This window comes from Danio aesculapii, chromosome 20 (genome assembly GCF_903798145.1).
Source record: "Danio aesculapii chromosome 20, fDanAes4.1, whole genome shotgun sequence".
In the NCBI taxonomy this organism is placed as follows: domain Eukaryota; kingdom Metazoa; phylum Chordata; class Actinopteri; order Cypriniformes; family Danionidae; genus Danio; species Danio aesculapii.
The window spans coordinates 24978426-24994189 of record NC_079454.1 but is presented as its reverse complement, the minus strand read 5'-3'; the positions used below and the strand labels follow the sequence as shown (position 1 = coordinate 24994189).

The following is a 15764-nucleotide window of genomic DNA, read 5'->3' as shown; positions in this document are numbered from 1 at the left end:
GTAAAGCGTGTAAGGTTCCAAGCACACGGCTCTTCATCAAACAGTGTATACGGTATAATTTCTTAACAAGCTCTCTCTCTATTCTTTTGTCTCTTCTTTCTCTCATCTCTTATCTCTCTGCAGGGCTATTGTCTGCCCCAGGAGCTGATGGGAGGAGGAGATGGGGAGGGAGCGACAGAGTTCCATGACTATGAAGGTGGAGGTATAGGAGAGGGTGAAGGAGTGAAAGACGTCAGTGACAAAATCGAGAATGAGGATCAGGTGAGTTAGCATGACTTAATCGTTGTTAAGAAGCCATTTGTACATTTTCTTTAAGCGTAATTGAACTGAATCAGTTAAACATACAAACTGAATTGAAGTCTTACAGAATTCTGAACTGTAGTCAAAAGTACAATTTGAATGAAAGTAATAAATAAATAAAGAAGAAGAAGAATTTGAAAGAACAGTGCTTACATTGAATTTTAAAATGAAGTCAAACCTAAAATCTGAAATTGAGTCAAAATTCAAATGTAAATTGAATTGGAGTCAAACGGAATTCTGTTCTGGAGCTAAACGTTAAACTGGATCTGGAGTTTAACTGGATTCTGAACTAGAGTGAAATTGGATTCTGAACTGGAGTTTAAAAAGTTATAAGGAATAAGAATTCTGAATAGTAGTTACATTTGAATTTTGAACTGAAGTCAAACCTAAAATCTGAAACTGAATCAAAAGTCAAATGTAAATTGAATTGGAGTCAAACAGAATTCTGTTCTGGAGCTAAATATTAAATTGGAACTGGAGTCACTGTGAATTTCCATACTTTGTCCAGGTTGAAGACACCTTTCAGGAGGGTAAGGACAAGGAGGAGGAGGAGCAAGACAAACAGGACATTAAAGAGGAAGACAATGCCATCGAGATGTCTGAAGACTTTGATGGAAAAATGCATGATGGAACTGACCGAGAACCAGGTGATTGAGCTTATTGTTTAAGTTTATTGAATTTATAAAGCATTTTCTAAACAGCTTGGGCTGTCCAAAGTCCTGTAAATAAAAAATAAGAGATGAAGAAAGTTCAAATAGCACTAACTGCTTAATGAAGCAAGTGCAGACAGGTGAAGAAATATTAACGGTGCTGAGTAAATTATGATGCTGTTAAATTAGATGACAGAATAAAATTAATAATGACTTTAGGAAATGTAAATTGTCGTTTAGAAAACGTCACAATTTTAATTAAAGACTGGCAAAACTTTCATAACAATCTCTCATTTCCTGTTTAGGTGAGGATGAAGAAGACTCTGATAAGGAAGAAGACGAGGAGCTGGATAAGAAGATGGGGGATCTGGGAGATGGCCAGACAGATACGCTGGATGAGAGAATGTGGGGAGATGATGAGGATGAGGACAATGATGATGACAGTGATAAAGAAGAAGAGTCTGGTCCAGGAATGGATCAAGGAGAGTCAGAGCTGGTCGCAAAGGATGACAACACGGATGCTGGAGAATCAAACAAAGATAAGAGCCAAGACAAAGATCTGCCAAAAGATGAGGAAGAAAAAGAGAAAATCCATGAGCAGGTGGATGAGGTCAGTCCTTCACCATTTCTTTTCTATAATATCAAAACTCTTAGTTGAAGAGTGCTTAATAGTGGGTAAATGTTCAAAAATAAGTCTATGTTTGTTTGTAGCGCGAGTTTGATGAGAATGAAGTAGACCCGTACCATGGAAAGCAGGAGAAGAAAGCAGAACCAGAAGCCATGGAGCTGCCAGAGGAGCTTAACCTCGATGAAGATGGCAAAGATGAAGAGGGCGAAGAAGGAAATGGTATGTTAAACATTCAGACATTTCAGCAATTATTGTACCTGTGAGAAAATGCATTACCGTTCAAAAGTTTTGAGGTCAACATAAACCTCTAAGTCTTACTAAGGCTGCATTTGTTTGATGAAACCGAGTGAAAATATTGTTATTATGAAATATTATTACAAAAATGAATTTTATTACAAAAAAGTTTAATAGCTTTTAAAATGTCATTTATTTTAGAGATAGAAATATAAAAAATTTTCCATTACTCCACGTCTTGTGGAATAAAAAAGTAATTTTCTGGATAAATATATAAAATAAGAGTATATAATAATAATAATTATTATTATTATTATTATTATTATTATCATTATTATCATTATTATCATTATCTTTATTAGTAGTAGAAGTATTATTATTATTCATTTGTATAGCTTGCACACTTATTTGTACATGCACACTGTACATGCATACATACAGACACATACACAATACACATAAAATACACATACTTAAAATAATTTTGTATTCATATGCAATTTTCAAAAGAATAGTCTTAACAAGTTTTTTAAAAACATGAATGGTAGGGGATTCTTTCACTTCATTTACAAGAGGTGCCGCCAGACCGCATTAGAGTTACAGTGTGAAAGTCCAGCAGTAGAGGCACATAACAATCGGCTTAACGTATATCTTGACAAACAGTCAGAAATGTAATGGTAATGTAAGAAATGTACCTTATAAACTATAATATGGTGACTTGGTGGCTCAGCGGTTAGCACTGTCGCCTCACAGCAAGAAGGTCGCTGGTTCAAGTCCTGGCTGGACCAGTTGGCATTTCTGTGTGGAGTTTGCATTCCCCCCCGTGTTGGCGTGGGTTTCCTTCGGGTGCTCTGGTTTCCCCCACAGTCTAAAGACATTAGATTAATAAAATATGGATGAACAAAATTGGCCTAAGTGTATGTGTGTGAATGAGTGTGTATGGATGTTTCCCAGTACTGGGTTGCAGCTGGAAGGGCATCCGCTGTGTCAAACATATGCTGGATAAGTTCTGCTGTGGTGACCCCTGATGAATAAAGCTGAAGGAAACGAAACTACAATATAGGTAATATATGTGTGTGTGTGTGTGTTGGTTGGGGTTTTTCAAACTTCTCTTCTGACTCTTATTTCAGAGGAGAATCCATTTGATATAGATGACAAACTTATGGAAGTGGATGAGAAAACTGGAGAAGACAAAGATGAGCCAGAGGAAGGTGGCGATGAGATGACAGATGAGCAGCAGCAAGAAGGACAGGAGGAGGAACGTGGAGAGGAAGATAACACAGAAGAGAAGGAAGAAGCAGAAAAATCTGAAGATCAAGACCCTGAAATGGATGAGAGAGGAGAGAATGAGGAAGAGGATGACAACAAGGAGAAGAATAAAGGACAGGATGAAGGGCCAGAGGAGGACAAGACTATACCTGCTGATAAAGGCCAAGATCCAAAGGTTTGTTGTTTTAAAGTGAATTGTTACAAGGAATTCAGTATTTATAAAAGCCTGTAGATGGAAAAGACTTGCCTGATCATTTCAATCTGACATTTGGCAGGAGGAAGAGGATGGTGGTGAGGATGATGAAGCTCAGCTGGGCTCTGCAGAGAGGAAGGAACATGCGTCAGATGGGCAGACAGGAGAGGAGAACGTTCAGAGTGACACTGCTGTAGAGTTGGCGGGAGCAGCGTCAGAGAAAGACCAGGCGAAAGAGGTGCCTAAACTCTAATATTAGCAAATGTCTTCTACAAAAACTAGATCTATTAAAAAAAGCACAAAAGACAATCACTTTATGCCAACATTTATAATGTCTTCTGGGCCTGGAAAAGTAAAGGATGTTTAAATAAGTTCTTCAAATTAAATTTCTGTATTGTGAATATTTAGTCACAATATTGATGATTTAAGCTGAGATAAAAGTGAAGGGTGTTGTTTTATGTACCAGTGTCACTATGTAGAATTTAAATTGCTGACACTCTCTACATTTACCACGTGATTTTTGAAAAAATAATTTTGACCTTTTTAATATACTACTATATTATATAGAGCTTGACATTAAGGAGCTAATGTGTGGCATTTTTATTTTGCCTTTCAAGAAAAAACTCAGCAACTTTGGTGTCTCTATTTAAAAAATCATTCCTCCATCTTGTAAAAGCACCAGTCTCTGCAAATTTTGACAAGCCAATGGATTTTGGCAAACTTCTGATTTCTTTTACAATGTAACTCACCAACCTTTGTTCAACACTGTCTCAATACCCTCTGGCTCAGCCAGTCTACTACAGTAGCCATGCCCCAAACTCTCGTTATTGGTTGAGCTGGAAGGTGATTAATGGATTTTATTGCATCATTGTCAGTGATTTAATGGTGCCCAATAGGCATAGAGTACTCAGTAGGGATGTAACGATTCACCGTGAGTCGGTTGAAAATCGATTCAAATATGTAATGATTCAAACCGGTTGAAATGTTGAACGAATCGTGATACATGTTTGGAGGCACTGTGTTTACAGACGCAAGCTCGCTTTACCTGCACATCAGCAGCAAGCAAGAGGTGAGACGGCAGAGTAAAATGACAGCATTGAGGTGCGCCACACAAAACAACAAACTGCAAATACTGCAAAAATACATTTACTTACACTAACAGAACAACGAATATGATGAACATAAACCGTCAGCACAGTGAAAACTACTGTCACAGACTTCTATACGCAAAAAAAATTATTAATAAGCCAAACCACGCGGACCGGATGATTTGCAGCTCCGCTTGCTCCAGTGAGTGCTATGGAGATCACACGATGCATCAGTGTTTTCATAACGAAAGTGTGAAGATGCTTTTCAGACTGAAAGAGAAAGTTGTTCTGTTACAGAGCCAGCTATTAGATTATTGTTACCCTCTTCTTTTCAAATTAGTTCATGCATATTTTCATAATTTGCTTATTATTGAATATTTAAAAATATTCAAGATTATCTCTTCTTAAGCATGTCACACTGTTACATATACTAATTAATTATACAAGTAATATTAATTATTCACCTTCATAATCATGTTCAACTCCTGTCTCTATCCTACTTTATAATTAGTCATTTGGTAATCAGTTATTTTTGCCAGTGGCCAGTCCCCTGGAGCAGAGGGCCTTTCTGTACACACTGCTCTCTGGTTTAGGAAAGGCTTACTTCTCCACACCAGCCATCTCAGTGCCCAGTGAAAGAATTTTTTCAGCAGGGTACATTGTAAATGCAAAGACCTCAGCTTATGCCAGAAAACAGAGATATGCTGATATTTATTTATTTTTTTAAATGTGTAAAATCCCAGCACAGTCACAGTTTTAGTCTGTTTATATTTTATTTATATATATATATATATATATATATATATATATATATATATATATATATAGATGTGTGTGTGTATATATATATATATATATATATATATATATATATATATTAAATAGCAATTAATTTATGGCAAAAAATATATTTAGCAAAAATGTGCAGCGTTTAGAAAACAATGAAAGGGCTCGTCACCTTAAATTGGTTTTAAAAATCGTGACTAAATCGTGAATCGAATCTAATCGTGAGTCAGGTGAATCGTTACATCCCTAGTAGTCAGTGAACATTAAAGTGGGTTGAAGAATATATTTGGACATAAAAATCTGTCATACTATATCAATAAAATACTTATTCCCATGTCCACAGGAGGATGGCAGCGGAGCAGCAGATGCCAGTCAGTCAGAAGGGCACGACTCTAAGCTGATGGCCAGAATGAGTTCACAAAAACAGAGGCAGAAAAACACGCAGGTCAGTGTGTGACATAAATAACTGTTTCTCATGACAATTATGTGCTATTTTTATTATTTACTCTTTCTAAGCTGTGCAGTTTTCAAATCCTATGGAAAAATAATAAAATACTGATGACCACTCTTACTTTCTCCTCCACCAGAGCTTCAAGCGCAAACCTGGGCAGGCAGATAATGAGCGCTCGATGGGTGATTATAATGAGCGTGTGAATAAGCGCTTGCGTACAGTTGACAAAACAGAGCAGAATACACAGGATCAGACACACTCTGATACACAACAGGAGTCTGACCTGTACGAGCACATTAAGCAGGGAGAGGAGCGATATGATGCTCAGACATATGGTAAGAATGTGCACAATAATATATTTGTATACACACAAAATGATATATATGAAAAACATTGAGCCATGACTGAGGCAGGTTTGAGTTTGACCTGCAACAAGACTTCTATACAATACATATAAACAGTAAACACTAATATTCTATGCACATATACAGTGAACATAAAGGAGCTACCACCTGAGAAATATTTCTGGACATGTATTTTTCAAAGATGCTGCGAGTAAGGAGCAGCAGAAGCCGACTGGTGTGAAACAGGAAGAAGAGGATGAGGAAGATGACATCGCGATGGAAGTGGAGGAAGAGAAGGACCTACAGGCAGTTGAAGCCCAGGAGCTTAAACCAGAGAAGCTAAATGACAATAAGGCTTCTCGAAAAGGTGCAGTACAATGTGATGGTTTAGTGAACAAACTTTAAATACTTTAAATTACACTTTTTCTGAGGATAAATAAAATCATCAAAAGTAACAAAACACAAAGCTTGATATAAAATGGCTAGTGAGTTTTATGCATTCATCAACTGAAATGTCTCAGATCAAAACATATTTTAAGATTGAATTTGTGAGATGATGTATAAAACTAGAAGCATGCGGGGGTTCAACAATACTGTAAAATTGTTTAGTATGATAGTGTGGACTGTTAAATGCTTAAAGTGTTTACACACAGAGTTATCCTGTGTGTGCAAGTTTAACATTGATCTGTTATCTCTCAGGTCTGGACTGTGGGGATTTGGAGGCACAGAAACAGGCCAGTGAGGAAGAGAAGGAGAAGCCGGAGACACAGAGGAGCACCTATGAAGAAGAGATGAAAGAGAGGAGCGACGAGTCCACCATCCACACTGTGCCGGAACTACTGATGGACACACAAAAGGTACGCTGATTCAAAATGTGCTACCATTCAAAAGGAAGGGGTCATTGCAAATTTTGTTTTGTAGAAAGGAATACTTTTTCAGCAAGAACATAAGATTAAATGTGACAAAACATTTCTAATTTTACTTCAAATTATTTTTGAGCTGTAATTTATCAAATAATCCTTCAGAATAATACAAAACATTAATGATAATAAGATTTTTTCGTTCAGCAAATCAGCATATTTTGCTTTGATTTCGGAAGAATCATGTCACACTAAAGACTAAAGGCTGATTGACTTCTGCGTCAAGCGCACGCATATGCTACGGCTCAGCCTAAGCGTGGACGCAAAGCCCTCACCGTGGCCGTCGTCACCTCTCAAAAAAATGTTGCAACGTGTATCGCAAGCTCTGTGATTGGTCGGCTTGGAAGCGCTGACGAGTATGGGAGGGACTGAGAGCCGCTCGAGTCCGTTGGAGCGACTGTTTACAAGTGTGGAGTCCCATAAAGGAGCTTCAGATGAAAAGTTTTGTGTTTACCTTATGGTTAAAGTTGTTGCACGTCTGCCGGTTCCTGCCTCAAAATGAGAACCACTTTTGAACCAGTTTGAACCACTTGTAAATTAAGAAATATTCAGAAAAAACAAAACCCCAGTGAAAAAACTCGACACAGAAAAACATAAACACCTTACTGCCAACTAGCGTTTCCGAAGTGTTATTGCAGAGCAACAGAAACAGCGCACAGAAATATGAATGGACAGCTACGCGAGTTGCATGCGCCATGGGTCACGCCGATCACTTGACTCAGAAGTATAAACCAGGCTTAATGCAAATTCAGCTTATTTCATTCATTCATTCATTTTCTTGTCGGCTTAGTCCCTTTATTAATCTGGGGTCGCCACAGCGGAATGAACCGCCAATTTATCCAGCATTTGTTTTACGCAGCGGATGCCCTTTCAGCCGCAACCCCTCTCTGGGAAACATCCACACGCACTCATTCACACTCATACACTACGGACAATTTAGCCTACCCAATTCACCTGTACCACATGTCTTTAGACTGTGGAGGAAACCCACGCAAACACAGGGAGAACATGAAAACTCCACACAGAAACGCCAACTGACCCAGCCAAGGCTAGAACCAGCGACCTTCTTGCTGTGAAGCGACAGCACTACCTACTGCGCCACTGCGTTGCCTCAGCTTATTTCACAATAATATTATTTTTACTGCGTATATATTGAGCAGCACTTTTGTGTGTTTTATCAGGCACCTCTAATGAACCCAGAGGAGCTGAGAAGAGAGATGGAGCTGCAGTTGGAGGCCTGGCAGAGACATACTTTAGGATCACATGAAGAGGTGACACCATAAGTCACATGACTAAGCTTCTTCTCCTCACCTAGTATATATATTTTGCTTATGTGTGCATGTGTGTATTTATTTGTGTGTTTTGCCGTTGTCCCTCAAGGAGAGTGCTGCTGCAGCGTTGTGGCATCAGTACCAGACCCTGACGTCTCCACTGTCCCAGCAGCTCTGTGAGCAGCTCCGACTCGTCCTGGAGCCAACACAAGCTTCCAAACTCAGGTTGGTCTCTCTAACTTCCTATTCAACCTCTAATGAAGGATTTCTTTTTATACCTCTTCCATACAAATCCACAGGAATGATCAAATAAAGGTGTAGTTCAGTCCAACATTTCATCATTCAATCATTTACTCAGACTCCACTTGTTACAAAGTCATTTAATATTGTTTCTTGAATACAAAGAAACAGTTTTTGAAGTGTTTTGTAAAACGGGACCCATTGATTTTTTTTTTTCTTCCGCTATTATGAACGTTAATGGCTAGCTGTTTTCAACATTCTTCAGTAGATAATCTGAGTTTAAATTCAACAGGAAAAAAAGTTATTCCTAAATGTTTTGGACCAATGAGGAACTTTTTTTTTATTTTGAGTGAACTACCCCTTTAAAAACGCTTCTTATGCATTATGTCATGGTTCAGATTTATCAATTCAGACCCAGAATATGTGGAGTATTTTTTTAAACCAGTTTTTAACAATGTTGATTTTAATACAGGGGAGACTTCCGTACAGGCAAACGGCTCAACATGCGCAAGGTTATTCCCTACATTGCTAGTCAGTTTCGCAAGGATAAGATCTGGCTGAGGAGAACAAAACCCAGCAAGAGGAACTACCAGATCTGCCTGGCTGTGGATGACTCCTCCAGTATGGTGGACAACCACACCAAACAGGTACAGTCTTCCAATAGCATTTCAGATATTAAATATAGTCAGTCATTCTTTTTCTTTTTTTTTTTGGCTTAGTCCCTTTATTAATCAGGGGTCACCACAGCGAAATGAACTGCCAACTTATCCAGCATATGTTTTACGCAGCTTCCAGCTGCAACCCATCACTGGGAAACACCCATACACTCTCATTCCCACACATACAGACAATTTAGCTTACCCAATTCACCTGTACCACATGCCTTTGGACTTGTGGGGGAAACCAGAGCACCCGGAGAAAACCCACGCCAACACGGGAGAACATGCAAACTCCACACAGAAATGAGGTGACAGCACCACCACGCTGCTCCTGTCTTATTTTTATATATCCAAAATTATCTGTGTTATATTTATTATATACTCCATAATTTGGATTCTTATTGATAAATGATTGATGTTGACACTACTTAAAGAAAAACAAACAAAACTCATATGGTCCAAAAGCATTCACATTGATGAAGTGTATTAGAATGCAGTTTAAAAAAGACCATATCATTTACATTGTTAAAAAAATATCCCTGTGTTTTATCACCCATGCAATATTAAATCAATAAATTACTTCTAGTAAAAGTACAGTATGTGATTTCAGCCATGCTATTGTTGTCATTTTTTTCCATCTAATGACTGATGGAAACCAGTGTTTGGGTGGTTTGTGACTGCTGGTACACATTTGTTGTGTACAAATGTTAAGCAGATTGTCACTGTCAGATTTTTTAATGTCACTTATACTATGATACTACTAATATAACCCATTAAAAATAACATGTGTGTAACATTTATTTTGAATGTTCATTGTGTTTTGAATTGTTGTGTGTCCGCTGCTGTGTAGCTGGCGTTTGAGTCGGTCTCTGTGATAGTGAACGCTCTCACCCTTCTGGAAGTGGGTCAGGTCTCTGTCTGCAGGTCAGTTCATTCATTTATTTCTTGTCTTTTTTTTAATCAGCTTTAATAATTTCCAGGATGATTTCTTGACATATTAATTAATTTATCCATCTTTTGACTCACTCTTTGTAGTTTTGGAGAGACTGTCCAGCTGCTTCATCCTTTCCACCAACAGTTCAATGACCAAACAGGAGCCAAAATACTGCGGCTCTGTCAGTTCCAGCAGAAAAAGACCAGAATTGCTCAGGTAAATCTCTCGTTCTCTTTTATGTAATGTTTACATTTAGTTCAATTTATGTAGAATATGAAGACCAACAATTTTTATCTTTCAGTTTTTAGAGACCTCAACAAACATGTTTATGGCAGCTAAACAGCAGATCCCTGGTGCGACAAACACTGGTAAAATAGATGACATTTTACACTATTGATGTAAACAATGCTGCCCTTCAGTTCTGACTGTTATTTATTTGCTTTCATAATTTTCTGAAATAATATACATAATATTCTCTCCTTTTTTTGTTTTTCTGTTAACAGAGACATCTCAGCTCTTACTAATAGTGTCTGATGGTCGGGGTTTGTTCTTGGAGGGGAAAGAGAGAGTCGCCACTGCTGTTCAAGCTGCCCGCAGTGCAAATGTCTTTGTCATATTTGTAGTGTTGGATAATCCCAACTCAAGGGTGAGGAATCTTCTCAAGCAAAATAATCTGTATATTTACAGTTAAGTTTAGATTAAGAAAATGGAAACTGCATACTTTTTGACATCATGCAAATTTATTAGTGATTTCAATATTTATTTATTTTAGATGATTATTCAGTGTTTATTTATTAGTTGTATGCAGGGCTTGACATTAACACCCGCCAACCTGCCAAATGCAGGTCGATTTCAGCTGTGGCGGGTTAGAGAGAAGCTCCCACTAGCCACTTTGGCAGGTTGAAAATAATTTTTAAATTGTAGTTCATCAAGAGACAGCACAACTGACTAACTGTTCACACGAGCAAAAGGGAGCAGGCGAATACCGAATGAGGATGGTCACGCACATGGTGAGACGTAGGCTTTCTTCACTCACCGACGAGGGCTTTAGTATCGCGTGCATGGCTGATGTGATGCGCGCGAGTGTTTATGAATCGTGCGCGCTCCCATTTCCTTGCGTGAAGCAACATTGCCTGCAAACACAAATTGTGCGATCAGTTCGCTTTGAAATAGACTGGACAAAAAGTGATGCTCGTGTGCCCACAGTCCTGCTGCTTTCAAAAGCTCCAGTTTTTTGTAAGCAGCAGCGGTTTCCCTTTATTTGAACATATTATTAATGGACCTAACGATAACACTGTGCACGTGATCATCCTTTCATTATCACACATGGTATGTTTTCACCTGCTTTCATTTGCTTAGTTATTTTTTATCTATGGTCTAATTATCATCCTTTACAATAAAATTGGTTTAATAGATTAAACTTTAAGAGATTAACTTTCCATTTATATATAGTAACTGGTGATCTGGGACAGACTGCTGTGCATACTTTTAGATACATGACAGTAATTCTTTTTAAAAAGTCTTTTTTTTTTTTTTAAAGAAAGGTTTTGTTGAAAAAAAGTGCATGTATACAGCTATATTTTGCTTGTGTAAATTTTTTTTTAAATGATTTAAAGTTTGTAGCGCATAAATAATTAATTTGTTTATTTATTTTTGGTGTGGCCAGAGAAAAAAATTGGTAAATCTTTAATGTTGAGCCCTGAAAAGTCATGTGTAGGCCCACACACAAGTTTCCTCAGATTTTCAGCCCATCTTTGAGTCTGTTTATTTAGTTGTGTGTAAATGTGTGTACATTTATATTTATTCAGTTTTTCAATTAATTTCAGCAATATTATTGATGAATATGAAAACATTCATATGATTTTTTTTACACTGCAGTTTATAAAGTAATAATTTCAGTTTTTTAGTAGATATATGGTAGATGTAATATATGAGGAGGCTTGCTTTGTTTACTATATAAATGGATCTAATAGGATTTGCATTGTAAATAATAAACAGAAGTTAAAAATGTATTATTTTTTGTTTAACATATAAAGTTTTTAGTTACGATACACCCAAAGTCATTCCGCATAAATCTGCAAATTTTTTACATAATTCTGTGCGGAAATAGCAAAAAATGTCCGCAGATTCTGTCTGGCCCTAGTCGTGTGAAATAAAAACTAATTGCAATGCAACAACATGAAACCACAACCCATTTGCTCAGGCTTATTGAGCAAGCTCATACAAAACACACATAAAAAGTAAAATGATTGAGGAGGCATGTGGACATAACACAAAATCTAAATCAAGTCATTTTAGCACGTCAAAGTCAAATCTATGCGTATAAAACATATTTCCCAACAACAAAATTGAGGCTAGTGAAAATGGCGAGTGGCTAGTAATTTTGAAAACTGCTAGCCACAGTGGCTGGTGATCAATAAAGTTAATGTCAAGCCCTGGTTATATGTATATTATTAAATTATTAAAACTTAATTTATATTTGTTAAATGTAGTTATGATGTAAAACAATAAAAGTCAGAGCTTTTCTTTTTTCAGTGTCCACATCAAATCAAATTTGCTAAAGTTTATTTTTTCTTTTTGGATGCATAGAAATCATTTTAAATACAAGTAAAGTGCCTATTGTAATATTTCAGTTAACTTTAGTGAAAATAAAAATCTAGGTATGGATAAACTAATGTTTCATGATCATTCAGTGTAATACAGTGTTTCTCAACCCTCTTCCTGAAGGCACACCAACAGCACACGTTTAACCTCTTCCTAATCAAACACACCTGAATCAACTCAGAACATAAGAAGAGACTCCAAAAACTGAGGTTAACAGGTCAGATAAGGGAGACGTCCAAAATATGAACTGTTGGTGTGCCTTCAGGAACAGGGTTGGGAAACAGTGGTGTAATCATTATAATTAAACATAACACATCAATGATCGTACTACTGGAACACACTAAATATGCATTCTGAATTTAAATGTGCATGAATTAATCCACGATTCTCTCAATTTCAGGACTCCATATTGGATATCAAAGTGCCCATATTTAAAGGGCCGGGTGAGCTGCCCGAGATTCGGTCTTACATGGAGGAATTCCCCTTCCCTTTCTATGTTATTTTGCGAAATGTGAACGGCCTCCCAGAGACACTGAGTGATGCTCTGAGACAGTGGTTTGAGCTGGTGACCGCCACTGAACAGTGATGGACCACCATTGTGCAGGGGCCAGAAGACACAACTGTAAAAACTGAAGATCCACTGCTGCTAGTCCTCCTAAACATCAATCCCCAAAACACACACACACACGCACACACAATAAGACATTAGACAGGCTGCTGTACATGTGCCTTTTTCATTTAATTTCATTGAATTTGTAGTTGGAAGTGGTTTTTCCTTCTCATAGCCACAATCGCAAGGAATTTCTCTCGTTAACATCGACTTTGCACATCTTTTATGTTGTTTTATTGTATTTTTTTGTTTTATAAAACTACTCGGAAATGTGATGGAAGAATTTCAGCTGAACTGACTGAATATTGATTGAAGAGACCTCCTAACCCTGCAGCGTTTCCTTCACCTTCTCTCATTCTCTATCATGCATCATTTTGTAAATGTGAAAAACCAATAGTGTGAATGGCACTGCCAGTGTTTGAGAGGATCATACAACAAAAGTCCAACTGCATGTCAGTAATCACTTTCAGACCTGTTTATGGTAATCCTGAAAAAAATAATAATGTGCCTTTACAAAACACCTCCCGTTCCCATCTAGATGGTTCTCCTCTTTGGTACTGACTCGGAAGGATTCTGACTACTAAATCACTGGTTGGTTCCTCTTTCCAACCAGAAGCACAATTTCAAACTTTTGCAAGATCTTTTAAGTTGTCTGTGATTTCAGTCAACGCTGTTCTGTATTTAAACTTCTAGTCAATAGCTGCATCTACTACTAAGCATATCTAGTTTTAAACATTTCTGTGGGTTAGTTCCGTTCGCGCACACCTTTCTGCTTCTAGAAAGCAGCATCGAGAAAATACTTACATCATGTACACATTGTTTAAATGCAACAGTAACATGGTTTGCGTCTTCTCCTGTCGTTTTCTTCCTCATCTCGGTTCATGAAATGGTTCTTGCTGATAACTGTGGAAATAATAATAATAAATCATTTGGATGGATGGTTTTATTATGGTCTGAATTAATGATTCATTGAGTTTTGTATTGAACAAATTTACTTAAGTCTTCATTTTTAAAATATATATACAGTTGACGTCAGAATTATTAGCCCTCCTTTGAATTCTTTTTTCTTTTTAAAATATTTTGCAAATGATGTTTAACAGAGCGATGAAATTTTTACAGTATGTCTGATAATATTTTTTCTTCTGGAGAAAGTCTTATTTACTTTATTTTGGCTAGAATAAAAGCGGTTTTTAATTTTTTATGATCCATTTTAAGGTCAAAATTATTAGCCCCTTTAAGCTATATTATTTTCTGATATAGTCAAAAAAAAACAATAGTTATACAATAACTTGCCTAATTACCCTAACCTGCCTAGTTAACCTAATTAGCCTAGTTAAGCCTTTAAATGTCACTTTAAGCTTTATAGAAGTGTCTTAAAACATCTAGTCAAATATTATTTACTGTCATCATGGCAACGACAAAAGAAGTCAGTTATTAGAAATGAGTTATTAAAACTATTATGATTAGAAATGTGTTGAAAAAATTGTCTCTCCGTTAGACAGAATTTGGGGGAAAAAATAGGGGGGCTAATAATTCAGGGGGGATAATAATTCTGACTTCAACTGTATATAATGTTAGTTGCAAAAAAAGTTTATTGCTTAAAATTTTAAACAGATAGTTCCTGTCAAAAGAAGTGTTATTCTATCATTAATTTGGTAAGCAGATTTGCATTTTTGAATGTTTTGTATCCCTTTAATAAAAATCTATATTTTGAGGTAGTGTACATGAAATTTCTAACTTTGACAACTAACCTCAATTTGACAATTGTAAACTTAATTTATGTTGTTGTAAACCAAATCGAAGTTATTTCAAGTAGTGATGAAGTCCAGATTTTTTACTAAATTCAGAAACAACTAAAAACGCACTGCTATAGTGGAATCCATGTTTTCGCAATAGTTTTTTTTCTGGGTTATGGGACAACAAAATGAGCAGCTCTGTTTTTAAGGTAATTATAACAAATGTTATATGCAGAAAACAATGTTTTGTATCCATAATTTATGTGACCACATTACTTTCGTACTTGTTATTATACTTACAGTTGAAGTCAGAATTATTAGCCCCCCTTTGAATTTTTTTTTCTTTTTTTAAATATTTCCACAATTATGTTTAACCGAGCAAGGAAATTTTTACAGTATGTCTGCTAATATTCTTTCTTCTGGAGAAAATCTTATTTGTTTTATTTTGGCTAGAATAAAAGCAGTTTTTAATTTTTTATTAACCATTTTAAGGTCGATATTAATAGCCTCTTTAAGCAATTTTTTTCAATAGTCTACAGAACAAACCATCGTTATATAATAACTTGTCCAATTACCCTAACCTGTCTAATTAACCTAGTTAAGCCTTTAAATGTCACTTTAAGCTGTATAGAAGTGTCTTGTAAAATATCTAGTCAAATATTACTTACTGTCATCATGGCAAAGATAAAATAAATCAGTTATTAGAGATGAGATATTAAAACTATTATGTTTAGAAATGTGTTGAAAAAATATTTTCTCTATTACAGAAATTGGGGAAAAAAATAAACGGGGGGCTATTAATTCTGACTTCAACTGTATATAAATAAATATGGTATGTAAATAAAAG

General features: G+C 36.4%; 1 protein-coding gene across 1 annotated transcript in view; it reads left to right on the top strand.

The window, feature by feature from the left end:
* The window catches only part of mdn1 (midasin AAA ATPase 1), an 81055-nt gene extending 66949 nt beyond the window's left edge, over positions 1–14106 (top strand). Inside the window, exons 84-101 of the mRNA XM_056481776.1 lie at positions 124–261; positions 809–947; positions 1256–1560; positions 1662–1797; positions 2943–3256; positions 3357–3512; positions 5492–5593; positions 5736–5934; positions 6146–6310; positions 6643–6800; positions 8045–8134; positions 8244–8359; positions 8847–9021; positions 9884–9957; positions 10069–10183; positions 10269–10335; positions 10471–10613; positions 12972–14106. Coding sequence (XP_056337751.1) covers positions 124–261; positions 809–947; positions 1256–1560; positions 1662–1797; positions 2943–3256; positions 3357–3512; positions 5492–5593; positions 5736–5934; positions 6146–6310; positions 6643–6800; positions 8045–8134; positions 8244–8359; positions 8847–9021; positions 9884–9957; positions 10069–10183; positions 10269–10335; positions 10471–10613; positions 12972–13157 — 2778 coding nt within the window. The 3' untranslated portion in view covers positions 13158–14106. The remainder of the gene's footprint in view (positions 1–123; positions 262–808; positions 948–1255; positions 1561–1661; positions 1798–2942; positions 3257–3356; positions 3513–5491; positions 5594–5735; positions 5935–6145; positions 6311–6642; positions 6801–8044; positions 8135–8243; positions 8360–8846; positions 9022–9883; positions 9958–10068; positions 10184–10268; positions 10336–10470; positions 10614–12971) is intronic.
* Positions 14107–15764: the final 1658 nt, after the last annotated feature.